The sequence below is a fragment of the Anthonomus grandis genome, chromosome 4 (genome assembly GCF_022605725.1).
Source record: "Anthonomus grandis grandis chromosome 4, icAntGran1.3, whole genome shotgun sequence".
Lineage (NCBI taxonomy): Eukaryota > Metazoa > Arthropoda > Insecta > Coleoptera > Curculionidae > Anthonomus > Anthonomus grandis.
Window position 1 is genome coordinate 11,291,164 of NC_065549.1, and position 17,495 is coordinate 11,308,658.

The 17,495-nt window shown below is 33.1% G+C and overlaps 1 protein-coding gene across 1 annotated transcript; it reads right to left on the reverse strand.

Moving 5' to 3' along the window:
• Positions 1-276: 276 nt before the first annotated feature.
• On the reverse strand, positions 277-8,229 carry LOC126735729 (uncharacterized). Its single transcript, XM_050439814.1, has 2 exons — positions 7,639-8,229; positions 277-657 (listed from the first exon to the last, which is right to left on the reverse strand). Exons 1-2 carry the CDS (start codon positions 8,108-8,110, stop codon positions 317-319), a joined length of 813 nt encoding a protein of 270 aa, XP_050295771.1. The 5' UTR covers positions 8,111-8,229; the 3' UTR covers positions 277-316.
• Between the last annotated feature and the right edge of the window lie 9,266 nt (positions 8,230-17,495).

Here is a 17,495-nt window from a genome sequence, read left to right on the forward strand (position 1 = left end):
CTTCATCAGACAATGAATCTGAATCTGATTCGATCCCACATTCATCTGTCTTGACAGGAAATGGAAAAACCACTTTTATTATAGAACATATTAAACACACCAAAGTTAAAAATACTACAATTTTCCCCATCTTGACTTAATAAAGATTTTATTTAGATAATTTGACTGAAGGCCAAGGCACTTCCTTTAATACGCCCTTATCACAAGTTAAGGATGATAACTCTGATAATTTAATGAGCTTTTAATAAGGTCGTTCACTTACAAAATACACACAAATTAAAATTCAATATTTAATTTTCCAAATTTTGTACAATCTTCACCCATAATAAAACTCCCGCTCTCTCAAATTAAAAGTTCTCTTAGCGATTTTGCTTTTCCTCTTTTTACTTTTCGGCGAACACACGTCGTATCCATAAGGAACGCAATTTTTCACCACTAATGTTGCCATATTTCTGTGGTTGCTTATGGTCTTGGTGACGTAAATGGTGCTGGTCTCGTAGATTCTTCTTCGTTGGTAACCTGGAATGAGGGTTTCCAGTTGGTCCAATCTGTCTTCGATCAGCATTACATGAACCGGGGGCTCGATTGTTGGAGTGCGAAGTTTTGTTGGATATCTGAAGGCTCTGGCTTCTTGTGGATGAGTTGGCTCACTTGGTTCTAGAATATAAAGAAAAGAATCAGTTATTGCATAATTTTAGAGCCATACTTGTAAATGTATGGTCTCATTAGGTTCAGAAAGATGAGAATATGAAGAAATCATTAGAATTATGAAGAAAAAGGTTTCGCATAGAGAACTGTCAATATAACTTATTTTTCAAGTTGCTTTTTTAAAAATTTGATATAAAAAATGATTTTTTCGAAATTGCACGAACTACAGTAGCGGCACCACATAAATCGGGAAAATACCGAATTATCATGGGATTTGATAAAATCTATAGGAATTGCAGTACTTTGAAAATTACAAAATTTGCCATTTCTGACAATGTTTTTTACTCCAAAAATAATTCAAAATTTTCAATATAAAATATTTGTCTCAGCAGTGATTCATTCAAAGGGTAAAAGGTGTAGTAACTTGCTCTAAGTAGGTCTACTAAGTAAGTCGACAATATGAAGAAACTCAAGAAACTATTGGAATTATAAGAAAAAAGTTTCGCCGCAGTGAACTGTTTGTGAAGTGTCAGTGAAAGAAATTTGCCATTTCCGACTAGGTTTTTGACGTCAAAATAATTCAAAATTTTCAATACCTTAGAAACTATAAATTTTACGATATTACGTATAGTGCAATTACATTTAAAACGACGAGAATGTAACGACCTCCTTGAAATAATGCAAGAAAATTCCATAGCTTTTCTGTAGTAAATTGTAATTTTGGGATTTTTAATTTTCTTTGAGCATGGATTCTGTTCCAGAAAAATATTTTTTTACCTCAAAATTTTCGATATAAAATATTTGTCTCAGCAATTATTTAAAGGGTAAAACATATAGCTTTAAAGAACGAGAGTATTGAGAAACCATTGGGATTATAAAGAGAAAAGCTTATTGTTTGTTCTCAGTGAACTGTCGATCATTTTTAAAATTGCTTCATAGAAAAATCTTTTTTTTTAATCGACCTAACTTCACTAGCAGCAACATTTCACCACATAATTCATAAAAACATCAGATTATGATGGAATCTAATAAGACCTATAGGAATTGCAGCACTTCCAAAAATCCCAAAATTTACCATTTCTGTCGAAATTTTTGACGCCAATAATATTTACAAATGTTTAATATCTCCGAAACCATATATGCTCTGATCTTACAGATAGTCTTGCATTCAAAAAGACATGTTAAAATTATTGAAAATAATTTTTCCGTAGTAAACTGTCAAAGTTTGGTATTTTTCATAATTCTGGACATAGATTGTTCTCACAAAAAATATTATTTTTTTTGACCCTGAAAAAATTTTAATATAAAATATATGTCCCAGCAGTGATTTAAATATAAAAACAAAGGTAAAGGAAGTGAAGGAACGTTGGCTGAAGGACAAGTGCGGTGAAATTGAAGAATATGATAGAAGATATGACTAGGACAACATGTAGAAAGAAGATCAAAGAGTTAACAACTAAAAGGAAAACCAATATTCCGCACCCAAGACCAATAGATTCAAACGGAAACCCTGTATCAGACGACTTGAGGCTCATTGACACATTGAGATTACGTTGAACGACTTTTTAACGATAAACGCAGAGTGACAAAAGACAAAAATGACGACATGACTGGACCTGAAATACTAAGGTCTGAAGTTGCAAAAGCGAAAAAAGACCAGGTCCCGACAACATACAGGACCTTATAATTTTCTGAGAGGCATTTTTAATACCTTTTACGACAAAGGGGAGAGTCCGGAGGAATGGGTACGATCAATCTTTGTAGCCATATCTAAAACACCAAGCGCAAAACACTGAAATTAACACCAATTAACAACTCTGATAAATCACATTACCAAAGTTTTCATCAAAATCATACATAATAGAATATATAACAAATGCGAAACAAATATATCGAAGTTACAATTTGAATTCCAAAGCGTATTGGACACAAGAGGAGCGATCTTCAGTCTGCAAGTTTTAATCCAAAGATGTCGACTTCTCCAAAGCGTTTGATAATGTCAAACTCATGGATATGCTTAAGAAGATACATATTGGTAGCAAGGATATGCACATAATAACCGTTCTCCAACCAAAGTGCTGAGATAAAGGAAGGCAACTTACACACTGGGAAGATAAATATTAAAAGGGTGTACGATAGAGATGCGTCTTCTCGCCGCTTCTATTCAATTAGTACCCTAAACAAATCTTCAGAGAAACACTAGGAGAGGCTTTAGAGGGTATCAAATTAAACCGAGCGATAATCGGTAACATTGGATCTGCTAATGATACAGTTATTATCGCAAATAATTGCAACGAACTTCAGAGACTCGTGCAAAGCAAACACACAAGCCAAGAATATGGCCTAGAACTGGATACAACCAGATTTAAATGTTGATATATCGCCGCATTCATTGTATATCCTGGACTGACCACATCAGCAACGTGAAGGTGATGCAAAGAATAGGCAAAAGCAAAGCAATAATCTTCACCGTAAAGAAACGGAAGTTTGAATAATTCTGACATATCCTGAGGCATACTTAGTAATGAATAAGGCATATAAAAAACCCAGAAAGAAAGAATAAGAAACCCGGAAAAAACATCTGGGAACAGGACATTAAACACAACGTACCAACATCCTGGATTTAAAAAGAATACGAGAAGACAAGAAACATCAAGAGAATGAATTGGGAATACATTACGAAGCAGAGGTCAAAAAAATGGGGAACACCACAATACACAAAACCTTGACATTCGCATACATTGTATTAATAAACGGAAAGCAAAATATTCCGAAATGAATGATAAATGGCAGACTTTTTTTAATACCCAAAAACTAGAAAACTGAGCTAGCTAAAAATCACAGGCTGATTACATGCCTAAATAACTTATTTAGGCATATAGTCAGGCTGTAGTTTTGGCCTCAACTACCTGCAAAAAATAAGAAATTACTTAGATCTATAAGTATTTTCTTCTTGAATTAATAAATTGAATAGATTGGCTTCTGTTAGATAAGTCATACTATAGAAATGAATATCTTGGAAGATCTAATTTAATGTTTACTCTTTCACTGTATTATATCTTTTAATTAGTATATCCCAAACTAAAACATGTAATACAGTTTGTGATGTATTTTAATATGTTGCTTGACTTAAAATCCTATCTCGAGCTGACAAATCACAGTCAGGATTATTCTATTACCCGCATTGTCTTGTAATACTAAAAAGTACCTCGCTGTCTTATTGGATCTGACGAAGGCATTTAACTACAGACCAGGTAGAAGAAACAATTCCACACACAAGGCCTGGGTATCAATAGCATTGAATTCCTTGAAATTCAAAATAAAAGTATAGGCATAAGTCACAAATAATTCGAGTTTTTACACCTCAATAAATAACCCTAATTATATTTACAATCTGCAAATAACCTTGCTTTTTTTACCTTTCAAACCCTGCTTAAATAAACTGCTCTAGACTTAGACAATCATAAAATTTAACAAAATACAGACCATGTTTGTCGTCAGAATACAGAAACATCTAATAATCAACAACCTATTCACAGTTAAATAAAAGGGATGCATCCGAAACTCGTATAGATGCAAAGACAATATACTTACAACCAAAATGCTTCAGAAAGACTGTAAAGAATGAAAGAGAAGCATATATATTGCCTGGATTGATTAACAAAAAACTTTTAATAAGCTTCCTCAGAGCTAGATAGTAGAAACACTGAATATCTAGAGAACATCATCTATACTACTCAACTTCATCAGCAAAACCATGGCCACTTGGAACATAGATCTGAATCATGAACATCTAACTATGATCAAAATTGTTATCAAAACTTACAAATCAATAAGACGATAGTGATAGAAGATATAAGGATTAAAAACGGTATCTACCAAGGGGACTATCACCCTCACTATACTGCATCACGCTCTTCCTTCTTAGCTATAGACTTAATAATATTAAAAAGGGCACAAACGTTAAAACTTGAAAAAATTAATGAATCATCTACTCTACGTTGATAACTTAAGGGTTATAGCGAAAAATGATAAAGAACTAAGGGAACTACTCAAGATCAGACAAATGCGCGAAAGGTTCATTCGAGAAGGGAAAACTAACATCAAAGGAACACATGAACTAAATCAGCCAGATAACATCAGATCACTATCGATCAGCTGAACATGAACAATATCCAGATATTGATGAATATGACGGAATACAACACCGATTAATAAAAGCCAAATTTAAGAAAGAATATTACAGACCAATAAGAGCAATACTCAAAACTGTATTAACTCCCTCGCAGTGCCGGTAATACAGTACCACATCAAGATAATAAAATGGACCTAGGCAGAGGTAAGATAAATCTCTAAACCAAATATAACATGACCTAGACATGATGTGCCGACAGAGCCAACAACAAACAGCAACCCTTATTAAAGACTCAAACACGAATAAACCTGAGACATATAGAGTCAAACAAATAAAACAGAAGATGAAGCTAATAACAAAAAGGAAAGCCAAAAATGTATACGGCTAAATAGCAAAGGACACAAACAAATCATCAATCATAATCAGACATGGACGTAGCTCGTAAAATCAACTATCAAAGCAAAAATCGAATCACCTATAACAGCTTGACAAGAGCAGGCTCTAGTAACAAATTATTTGAAAACAAAAATCCTGAGAACCGGCAACGATGAAAATTTAGACTTTGCCACTCTTTTAGTGAGACAACACTTCATTTAATACCTATAGCTGCCCTACTTTGGTGAAAAAATAACTTGACCGACATTGTAGGCACTACAACATCAAAGTGAAAGACAAGTGGTACGAACAGAAACCAGATCCAGTAGTTGCCAGTCCAGATTTAGCACTTATGTATTTCATATATTCATCACATATGTGATGAGAAAATATACACAAACAAAAAAATGGAAGCCATTAAATCTGATCTGGTACTAAAAGATAAAAAAGCCAAATAATGTCTTACAATAGACGATACTGTCTCATCAGACTATAACATCACAAAAAGAAGTAGAGAAAATACTTAAATAGAAAGATCTAAAAATCGAAATTTTATCGAATCCCATTCGTTATCGGAGCAACAATCTTTATCTCTAAAGTCACAGGAAACGTACAAAAGGAAGTCTCTGAAAAACAGTCTCCTGAGCATGCAGAAAGCAGTAGTGCTGAGTGCAGCACACATACTGTGAAAAGTGGTATAACACTGGTTAAAACTGTCACCAAATATAAAATAACAAGCAGTCTTCTCTCTTCCATAAGAAGTCAATCGATTTCTTTCATCTTTGCAGTAACACCACTATCATATCTTCTTATATCACTGATTAAAAGAAGAAAATTTCAGAATACAACTGTAAAACGAAAGATAAATATGTGAATCATCAGCATAAAGATCAATACATAAGTGTTTAAGTTAAATAGACTACTGGGAAGTATATATGGTGAAAAAAGAGGTCCACGGAGGTCCCTTGTGGGAGAACATGCGCTGAACCACAAGTATTGCATAATTGCTAAAAGCAGTTTATGATTAAGCTTACCAAATGCTTCGGAGTAATTCAACAAGACCACTATAGTAACCTTACTACTTCCAGAGTATTATCCGTGATTTTTAAGAGGGCCCTTTAGTACAGCTATTATCTCCGCGGAATCCTGATCATATGAATAGTAATATTCTGTGTTTCACTAATAACAACATATTTAAAAGTTCAAAACCCTCTTTAGAATTTTTTATATGGTTGGCAGAATGCCTCTGAGCCAAAGGTCCTTTTGCGATTTGCTACTTGGAATCGGGAGTAGAAATTAATTTTTCCATGGTTCAGGAAACGTATGTGTTCCAACACAGGAATTAACTAAGTGTGAAATTATTGGTAGTATATGAAAACAGCAGTAGCTGAAAATTTTAATTTTAAAACCTTCAGTACTAATGGTCTCAGATTTTATGGTGATTAATGGTTTTTTAATGTAGGCGATGTCAACCAAAGAGAAATAAGTCATCTGCAGTACTTACTGCACGGTATTAATTTAAGGTATCTGGATCAGGCCTTTTGGATGTAGCCGCATTAACAAAATACTTAATACTTTTTACGTTCTCTAGCGTGACAAGAACTGTATTTTTAGATTTACAGTCTATATTTAAAATCTTTAAGTACTTTCCAATTATTTTCAGGATTATCGATCGTTATCTTGTTCGAAAGATAAGATAAGATAAGAAATAACAAAAACAGTGGAAAACTACTATAGAACATTAGATGAGAATGAGAAAACACCATCACCAGGAAGAGAAGAAAAGAACAGGGTCAAGGTTAGAAATGAAGCTCCAGGAGAAGATGGTATTATTGTAGAGATGATAAAATACACAGACACATCTGTAATAACCATAATTAAACTTGGATGAATCGAAACTACCAAATAATTGCTGTTGTATTTCTAATGCTTAAAAGAGTAATAAATACAAACTCAAAAATGATGGGCCAATAAGGTCGTTATCAGTACTCTACAAGTTGTTCACTAACGTTATTACATAAGGATTCATCAATAAATTAGATAAAAATCAACAGAGAGAGAAAGCGGATTTCAAAAGAGGCAAACACAAAAGACATAAACCACCTACAGGTATTAAAAACATAATAACAAAACAAACAACACACAAAATTGTAAAAAACAATAAAATAATGAAAAATAAACTTTTTTTTAATTAGGTTATAAACAGTATTAAATACAATTCTTTATTATAAAAATTTAATTAATTAACTATTATTTGTTTATTTATTGTAGCAAAAATAGTAATTTAAAAATTATTTTTTACTACCTACTGACTTTCATAATTTATTAAATAATATTAATATTAATATTATTAGGTTCTAACCAAAGAAGTTTCAACCCTCCTGCCGTAAAAACTATAATACATTTTTGCAAAAGTATTTTATATATTAATTTAAAAAATATTCACTTTAAAATATGCTTTTATTTTCCTACTGACTTACCTAATTTATTAAACGACACTTTCAACGTGAACCTTTCAGCATCATCCTCCTCACTATCCTCCACATCCACCATAGCCTCCACGTTTTCCTCTAAATCCTCCTTAATAAAACTCTCCTTGGTAATCAAATTGTCCACGTTCTCCCTTATCCGTCCATCTTCAGGTTTACACAACTTTTGTTTCTTACTATATTTAACACAAATCGGATTTTTATAAACATATTTCGTTTTCACTTGCAATACTTTGGTAGTAACCACCGGAGTTGGCAGGATATTCTTAATCATATTCTGATAATGTTTGTTCTTGAAAACATTATTAGGGATAGCCAGTTGATCCACATAAGGCATATTTAAGCTGGGCAGAATATCCAAATAGTTCTTCGGACGATATAGTTTGGCACACTCCTGCATTAGGTCAATACCTTGAATACACGCGCTATGTAATATCGCAAGAACCACTGTTAAAATTAACATTTTTTATTGATAGTTTATTTAGTACGTCAATTGATAACCGGTTTAATAGACAGAAGAATGGTAAGTGGATGTACTGTAAAAGCTGAATAACATGATTGCCCATATTTCTGTATTAATGCACGAGTAGAATGCAATTTCTTTGGGTATGTGGTATGAAATTCGGTTTGGTGAAATGCATAGGCGCAGCTAGTTTAATTCAAATGGATTTATTCAGGGTATTTATTAAAGGAAATTTAAAATTTCGTAGTTCTTGGTAAATACCAAATGAATATTCTTAAGTAGCATTGAATAGGAATATTCGAATTAGTTTGCAGAATTTGCTAAAAAAATACGGTTGATTTCTTGACTATGGTTGATAAATAACGTTTTTCCCATGTAATTGTACAAACTATACCAGAAAAGAAAATTTTAAGATGATCCAGATGACCAGGATATATTTTAAATGATGAAAAAATATTGCTGGCATATGTTTTATGATTACCTTGAATATGTCCTAATTATCGCTTTTATATGCCAAGTGACTGGAATGTGAATATGTCAATTATATATTCTAGGCATAATGCGTGCAATGTGTTTTAGCAGAAAGATCCACTTCAACAAAACCATTTTCTATGAAAGGTATTTTAATGACAGCATAGAGAAGGGTACACATTTTGACTCTCTATATTAAGACTTAACAAAAACTTTTGACAGAATCCATCATACTTTGTTTACTCCGTAATAAATTAAAAAGGCTGAATGTTGGAGGTCCAATTTTGCATTGCTTTTCCGGTGGTGTGACACAGTTTCTGAAACTCGTGGGTTTCCCTCTCAAGGCTCTCATTGTAAACCTATACTTTTTCCAACTTTCTTACTGGACCTTGTCCTCTGTATACATTGCAGATTCCTGATGGTGCAATATCTTGTACAAATATAGGTCGTACAATCGCACGTGCAATAACTTAAAGCACTCTGCCATGTATGAGGTGACTTCTACGCTTTTTAGGGGAGCCATCGCTCCAGATTATGCAAATGGTAAATGCCATTAATTCGCTATAATCACCTTTTCGCATAACGTTTTCTACAGGTGTAAATAAGCCTTTAATCTGAAAGACATGCAGATCCCCTATCGTCTGCCCGAATGGTAAGTCTGGAAGTCCACAGTTCCTATTTCTGGGATGACTCCAAGTTCTTCATGATGTTAGTGTCATGGACCCAATTTCTCGATCAAGACATCACGGGAACGGCTTTGAGCCGAAATGAAAATGGCATCAGCATCACCTGCTGCCCGTCAGATGACATACAAGTTTTTCGATGTAATACTTTTGCTGATGGTCTACGAAGTTTCCATGAAGGCTGAATATATTTCTGTATTATTACACGAGTAGAAAGCAATTTCTTTGTATATATAATATGGGTTTTAGGTGGCAGATCTGCTTGAACAAATCTCGTTCTTTCTGACAAGTATTTTAGTGACAGCATGCAGAAGGGTACACAGTTTGACTCTCTATATTCGGACTTCATAAAAGCCTGCGATAGGGTCAATCACGTTTTTTTGTCCATAAAAACTAGAAATGTTCGGTGTTGAAATGCCTTTGTAGTTAGTGTGGAATAATTTTTAAAACCATTGAGGTTCTCTCCAGAGTACATAACGGCTCTCATTACGGACCAGTCCTTTTTTCAACCTTCTTACCTTGTCCGCTGTAGGCATTGCAGATTCCTGATGTTTGCAAATGCATAGAAGCATACTTCTGCTGATGGTACAAAGAGTTTCCAGGAAAGCTGGATATACTTCTGTATTAATGCACGAGAAGAATGCAATTTCTTTAGATATATAGTATGAGATTCTTTTTGGCGAATTCATAATTTTTTAGTTCTTAGTAAATTTCAAAGGAATATTCCTAAGTAGCAATAAATAAGAATGTACGTGTAATGTGTTTGGGCTGTCTGCCAACATAGATTTTTAGAGAGATCCACTAGAATTAATCTCGTTTCCTGTGAGAGATAAATTAGTGATAACATGGAGAGGGGTACACAGCTCTCTCTCTCTATTGTTGTTGAGTTGACTCTCTATTATTATATAGACTTTACGAAAGCCTTTGTTAGAATCAATCATGCTATACTATCTATAAAAATTAAGAAAGGCTGGGTGTTGAAGATCCAGAAATTTTGCATTGCTTTATTCTAGCTGATGTGAAACATTTTCTGGTTCTCTCCGAAGTTTTTAATAATTATGTTAATTCATTATTTAATTTTCTTACTTAGCAAAATCTTTAAATAAATTGCATCAAACAGAATAACTCCAATGCTGACTTAATAAGATCTTAATCAATTTCTGAATGGTCCTTAAGGATCCAACTTTTCTTAAACACAAAAAATATATTGACATTATGAGATTCTTGATTTTAAGAAATTCAGGTTTGGTTATCTTTGTGTCAATACACTGAAGGATTTTGGAAATATTTACCTTTTAAAATTGTCGTACCTATTGCTATGATTTCTAATAATCTATTACTTTTGACAAGAGACCATTTATTTTAGATGTTGGACCCTAAGAAGCCGTATTGTAATTAAACCTGTCTTGTTTCAAGTTTCACATAGATCTACATTACAAAGTTCTCTTTGCCAAATATGCAATTCCATAGAATATCATTAATAGACTCCCCTGACCAGAATGATTAGGCCTTGCAATAAAGTTACTGCAGATGTTTTTAATAACATTAACAGATTGTTGGAAAAGTGAACTATTTTGGATTAACTTAAATATATTAAACTCAAATCAAACTTTTTCCTGACGTTTGCAGATGATATACAAATTTTCCTATCTACTACTTGGTAATGATAAGAATTTCTAAATATAAATCTAGAGTTGCCTGGAAGAGCTAGACAGGATTTGCCATTGGTGCAATGTGATGGGGCTTAACATATTAAAATGTCTATATTTAGATTTTAAAAAAGCCTTTGCTAGGGTCAATCATGGTTTACTATCCATCAAAATTAAAAAGGCTGCGTGTTGGAGGTTCAGCAATTTTGCATTGCCTTCTTTTAGCTGATGTTAAAAATGCATGGTTTTTTCTTCTTTTTTTCCTTTTTCTACTTTCTTTTTTCTGATGTTTGCAGGTGATATATATAAGTTTTCCGATATACCACTTCTGCTGTTGATGCACGTCAGAGTTTCCAGGAAGAGCTGGACAAGATTGGTGCAATGAGAACAGGATGGGGCTTTATGCTTTAAAATATTATTTGCTAAAATTTATTTGGCACTACTTAGTATTGATTGCACATCAAATGGTATAGTCCTTCCACTATCGGCACTAAAATAATAGATCTTAATTAACAATCATATTTAGAATATTGCTACAAAAGCTGTATTCCTATTTTGTTCATTCGGTATTAAAATTCTGCTCTGTACTGTGGTTGGTTAACGTATTATGTCATTTGGAATGCGAAAATTGAAACAGTTTAGAGGAAATTACTCAGGGTTGTGGCTATTCGATTTCTCTTGATCTTCTGCAGGGTTTGCGTCTATCAACTATCAAATTTATTTGAAAAGAGGCAAATGGCTGATGATTCTTTTTGTATAACCTACTTTATGGTGACATCAAGTGTTCTAATTTTTAAGTTTTGTATTCTTTCATTTACTATATCATTTCATTCAACTAACTGTGGAAAAAAATGATCCTTTGACCCGTATATTGAGATTTGCAAACGCAACTCTTCGTAATCACCATCAGATGGACTTCAAAATTGATAAAAATATATGAGAGATAGCTAACAGAGATGGTAAAAAATGGGGTAGTAAACATAAGAGAGATAGAATGGACTCTATCTCTCTATAAGAGATATAAGATATAAGAGAGGAAGTAAAAATATACGGTAGTAAAGCAAAAACTGTAATATTAAGGCATAAAATGATTTGCTCTTGTACCGTATATGAATTTTAAAAAAATGGCATCTCTTATGGCTATCTACTCTTGCAATGGAAATTTTTAATAAATAATTAAGTTAACATTAAAAGAACATTTACATTCTTATCACCCTTATCAAGGTTAAATATTAAACTTCATACTATTTTCTATACTTATGATTATCAAGTCCAAATAATGTTTTTTTAAGTACCTCCTATCACATATTTACAGGACTATGTTTATCAGTATGCAGCATGTCATTGGTATAAATAGAATTATACTCTTTCTTGTAACGAAGTGCTTTTTACGAAAGCAAGTGTGATGTATGATAAGAAGATGGCATTGCTCTTGTCCTGTTTAAATTTAAAAAAAAAACAATGTCACGGTCTCATAAGCAAATTTTATTGGCTACTTCGCCCTGTATAAGCAGGGCATCATCAGGCCTTAGAACCTACACATACATTGATGGCTAATCATCCTAAGGCCTGATGATGCCCTGCTTATACAGGGCGAAACACGTGTAGCCAATAAAATTTGCTTATGAGACCGTGATATTGTTTTTTGTTTACATTTTGTGTGGTCTCTTGGAGAAAAAATGGATGAGGATTTTATATCTTGTCCTGTTTATTTAAAATTGCTTTGAAGGTATATAGGGTATAATTTCTCGGTTATGAATAAATGAAACAGAAAACCGATAAAATTACAGACTTCAAGGTAAACGCTTTGCAATTACGTTGAAAAGAAAATTCCGATGACCCCGAAGAGTCATTTTGTGGGTACGTTTAGCGACAATAAAAAATTCAATTGGGCATATCATAAGAACAATTGTTTAAGTGGAAACGCCACTAAATTGGACTATTTATTTGAAATAAATATTAATGTATCAACAAAAGAGTGGTATTTAGACGACTTTCTTTTTTTGTATATAAATTTAAAGTAGATTTTCTAAATTAGACATGAAAATTGCATTTCTTATGCAAGTCTTATCACTACAATAATCTGCATAACTGCTAAGAAATTACAATAAAGAGTACTATAACATATTAAATAAAATAGCGTTAATATAAGACATATGCAGTGTATTTAAAACGGTACTTTTTACCAGTGGCAGAGAGTACTAAGTAAATTATAATTTTATTTTATTCTGTTGTTGCTTTTAAATGGGTATATTTGGGTTAAGGATATTTTTGAGATATTCTATCAATGTCCCATGAAAGATGAACATGTTTTACTTGCTGGCATAAATGATTATAGAAGATTTTAACAATGCACCAATTAATTTTCGGTAAACCTTTTTGTTGTGTTAAATGATTTTCTGGAAGATTCCTTATTTAGAATACCTCCTAGGAACTTGCAAGATATGCGTGAAAAGAAACTCCTAAATAATCCTAAGAGTATATAATTGGATTCGCAACGTGCGTTTGAAATGTACATGGCTTAAAAACGTTTTAAGCAATAAACACATTTATGCTACAAAAAAAAATTCTATCGATGTCTTGTCTCACGTGTTCCGCTACAATATGTTGCGTGCGACATTGAGCATTGAAAAGGTTCTCTTGTAAGCTTTAGTAGCAATATTTCAAATATGAGTATTAAAAGTTAGCAGTGGTATCACAAGATTCTTTAACGATCCTAATTTCAGTGCATCTAGTAGAAGGCCGATACCACTGGATGTGCAATAAATTCTAAGTATTGCCATATAAATAGAATATTACAACAAGCAAACGGCATTTTAAAGCTTAGTCCAGACCGGACGATAATCGTCGGCAACAAAGCGATTCTCGATGTTGTCGACCGATGTTGTTATTGTGGCGGCAACTTTGCAACATCGGACAAAGCGACGACGGCATAAACATCAAAGAATGTTGGTTGTTGCGTGTTTCCCGCCTAAAATGGGTAACATCGGCCAGTGTGGACCGTATGTGGCAAAACTGATATAAATGTGTTGATTTTTTTTCGGTATTAAGATATATACATCAGATACAGATATAGGATATAGTTAAGCATAGATAGTGTTAAAAATTTGCTGTAGGTAAGTAGCTATTAGTATATATTGTTTATTTTGTATATATCTACTTTATTTGTATTTTGATTTCTATTTTATAAATTAATGTTTATTTATAGGTAAAATGTGGACCAAAAATAAAGTTTTAGAACTTATAGAGCTGTTTCACGCGGTCCCTGCATTTTGGGATTTGCAAAAAAAAGAGTATAGAGATAGAAATATAAAGTTTGATGAGATAAATAAAATATCTAAGCATTTTAATGTTGAGAGTGAGGAGATTTAAAAAAAAATAAAATCTCTAAAAACTCAGTTCTACCGTGAGCATAAAAAGAAACTTGTCGCTGAAAAAAGTGGGGCCGGAGCCAATTCCCCAGAGACTGAATTGTTTGGTTATAATCCCTTAAGTTTTCTTATTAAAAATAGCGTTTCCATAGGAAGCCGTAAAACTCTAGAGGTAAGTGTCTTGTTGTTTAATCTTACATTTTTCACTATACTATTTTTTCAATATTAATAAATACCTACATTGTTTTTTCATTGTACAAATATAATTATGTACTTACATGGGTTGGGAAAATTGTTGAAGATTAAGTTTGCTTAAAAAAAGTAAAGTGTTCCGTTAAATCTGACAACTAGTTTAACATTTTTACGATGGGATGGCATGTATAACTAAAACATCAGTTTTTATTTTTTCATACTATATTTTTACCTAATGATTTAAGATAATAATTATGCAAAATTATGTTGCCATGGTACCATTCCTTGAGGTGAATTAAAATATCTTGCAAATTCATTTCTGATCTCTTTAGCATTTTCAGAGCTCCTTCTAGGAATGTTTTGTAAATTGAGCATAGCTAGTCCATCTATTTCACTGCGCCAATTACCTCTAATAACCGTTCCGGTTTCAGTATCCTCATAATCAAATGTACCCGGTGGATTATATGAGCGGATCGATTCTAAATTACTCCTAAGATAGTTATGTATATGGATGCAAGCAAGAACAATAGAAGTGACCTTTTTAGGCTCTAAAGCTATAGGTCTTCTAAATATCCTAAAAACAGCAGCCAGTAAACCAAATACATTTTCAATAATTCGTCTTGCTCGAGATAATCGATAGTTGAAAGCTCTTTAATTTGATCCTTTTTCATAAGAGCCAGGGAAAGGTTTCATTAAATTCGTGCTTAATGCAAATGCATCGTCAGCTACTAATACAAATGGAAGGGGTTTCTGTTAGCTGTGTAATGTTTTATAATTGGATATTTTTAATTTGTTATTAACAAACTTGTCGTGAAAATCCGTATTATTGAACGCACCACCATCTGAAATTCTACCTTGGCAGCCTACATCGGCATACCTGATCTTATAGTCTGTATCTGCTATAGCCATTAAAACAATACTTTATGTTCCATGGTAGTTATAGTAGATACTGCCACTATTTTCTGGTGCTTCAATTTGTACGTGCTTCCCATCAATCGCTCCCAAACAATGTGGAAAGTTCCATTTCTTTTCTTAATTTTAGATTGAAACTGATGAAAATGAGAGTAACGACAGCAATATAGAAACTATTGTGAAACAAAATTATACTGCTTCGGAACCAGAAAATCTATTAAATCCTGGTCCTTCTAACATTCAAAAACCAATTGCAGTAAAAAGAAAAGAAAATGGTTTTTCAATGCCAGGAATAATAAATAAATAACTTAAGAAAAAAGCTGAAGATGAGAAAGTCGATGAAGCGTATAAATTTATGACAGATGTAAGGCTGAAAATAGAAAACAGAGATGATTATGCCGTCTATGGGGAAAATGTTTCTTGCAGGATGCGCAATGCCAAGCAAAGCCACCGAGCTGTATGTTTAGCTAAGCATCACATAGATAACATTTTGTTCAAATTGGAGATGGGTGAATATGACGAAATTCAAAAAAAACCTACTGCATACAATCAAACCCCCGAGCACTTATCTGTATATTCATCACATTCATCATCTCCAATATTGTCTCCTACAAATACACTTACTGACGGTCAATCCTATACTCATCAGTTTCAATCCTATCAGTGCCAACCTGCTCATACCACCGGGTTAACAACTCAATACTCTCAGCAAGCCTTAAAGCAAATAAACTCCCCCCTGGAAAAAGAAATGAGCAAGTATCAACCGCTGAATATTCAACCATTGGTGAATTCTTAGTATTAAAACCAAGTGATGTTTATCAATAAGTTTATAATAAGTCATTAGAAAATATAAAAAATTAGTGTTTCTTTACTTACCTGACAATATTCTTGTAAAACTGCAATAATCACTTCACAAACTCTAAACAGTTTAAGATATGGACTGCTTTGATATTTTAAATAAGTAAATCAGACTTGTGTAAGAATCCCCAGTAGCCAAATATCGAAGAGTCACTGCTAATCGAACTGAAGGTGAAATTGAGATTGAGGCACGGTAATTCGTGTTTTTTTTTTATAAATTTTTGGAGCTACCAATAACAATAATTCTTTAAAATCTGTATTAGTCATTAATAAACCACTTATAAAAAAAAACTTAACCTTTTTTAAAACCACTTCCGTCATTAAGACTATCAAGCTAAAATCAATAGTTGGCCCTGATAAGATACCAGCTTTTCTCTTATATGATTGTGCTTGTATTTTTGCTAAACCGTTAACAGTTCTCTTTAATCTGGCTCTAAAACAAGAATGTTTCCCGAACCTCTGGAAGTCATCAAAGATAATTCCAGTACACAAAAAAAAATGATAAAAATCTCATCGAGAACTATCGGCCAATTACAATAATCAACAACTTTTCTAAATGTTTTGAACGTGTTCTTCATTCGGCCTTATTTCCTTCAATGAGAAGTCTTATAGATCATCGTCAACATGGATTTATGAAAGGTAGATCTACCACCACAAACTTAGTTTGTCTTACAGAACATATATCTGAGTCAATAAATGCCAGGTCACAGGTTGACGTTATTTATACAGACTTCTCGAAGGCTTTTGACCGTCTGGATCATGGTATTCTTCTAAATAATCTTGACCAAAACTACGGGTTTTCTTCTCACCTAATACACTTTTTTAGCTCTTATCTTACGCGTCGTCTTCAGCACGTGGAATGTTATGGCCGTAGTTCGGCTCAGATAGTTGCAACGTCTGGAGTTCCACAGGGCTCCATATTGGGGCCGCTCTTCTTCAATACATTTATTAATAGTATATCGGAACAGCTCACTGTAAATAATTTGTTATATGCGGGTGATACAAAATTGTATTATGGCATCAATAGTATCTTAGATTGTATGGAATTGCAAAATAATATTAATCTCCTCAATGCATGGTGCAAAAATAACAATCTTCCTCTTAATGCTGCCAAGTGTAAAGTTGTTTCTTACTCTTTGAAAAAAAACCTGATTATGTATGACTATACTATGGACAGTGAGACTGTCCCGAGATCAACGGAGTTCAAGGATTTGGGGGTGACATTCGACAGCACTCTTTCCTTTCAGCC

Excerpts from the sequence above, each read along its gene's own strand:
- LOC126735729 (XM_050439814.1), bottom strand. The coding sequence starts at position 8,110 with ATGTTAATTTTAACAGTGGTTCTTGCGATATTACATAGCGCGTGTATT. Across the intron at positions 658-7,638 it reads AGTGTCGTTTAATAAATTAG|AACCAAGTGAGCCAACTCAT; the intron begins GTAAGTCAGTAG and ends TTTATATTCTAG.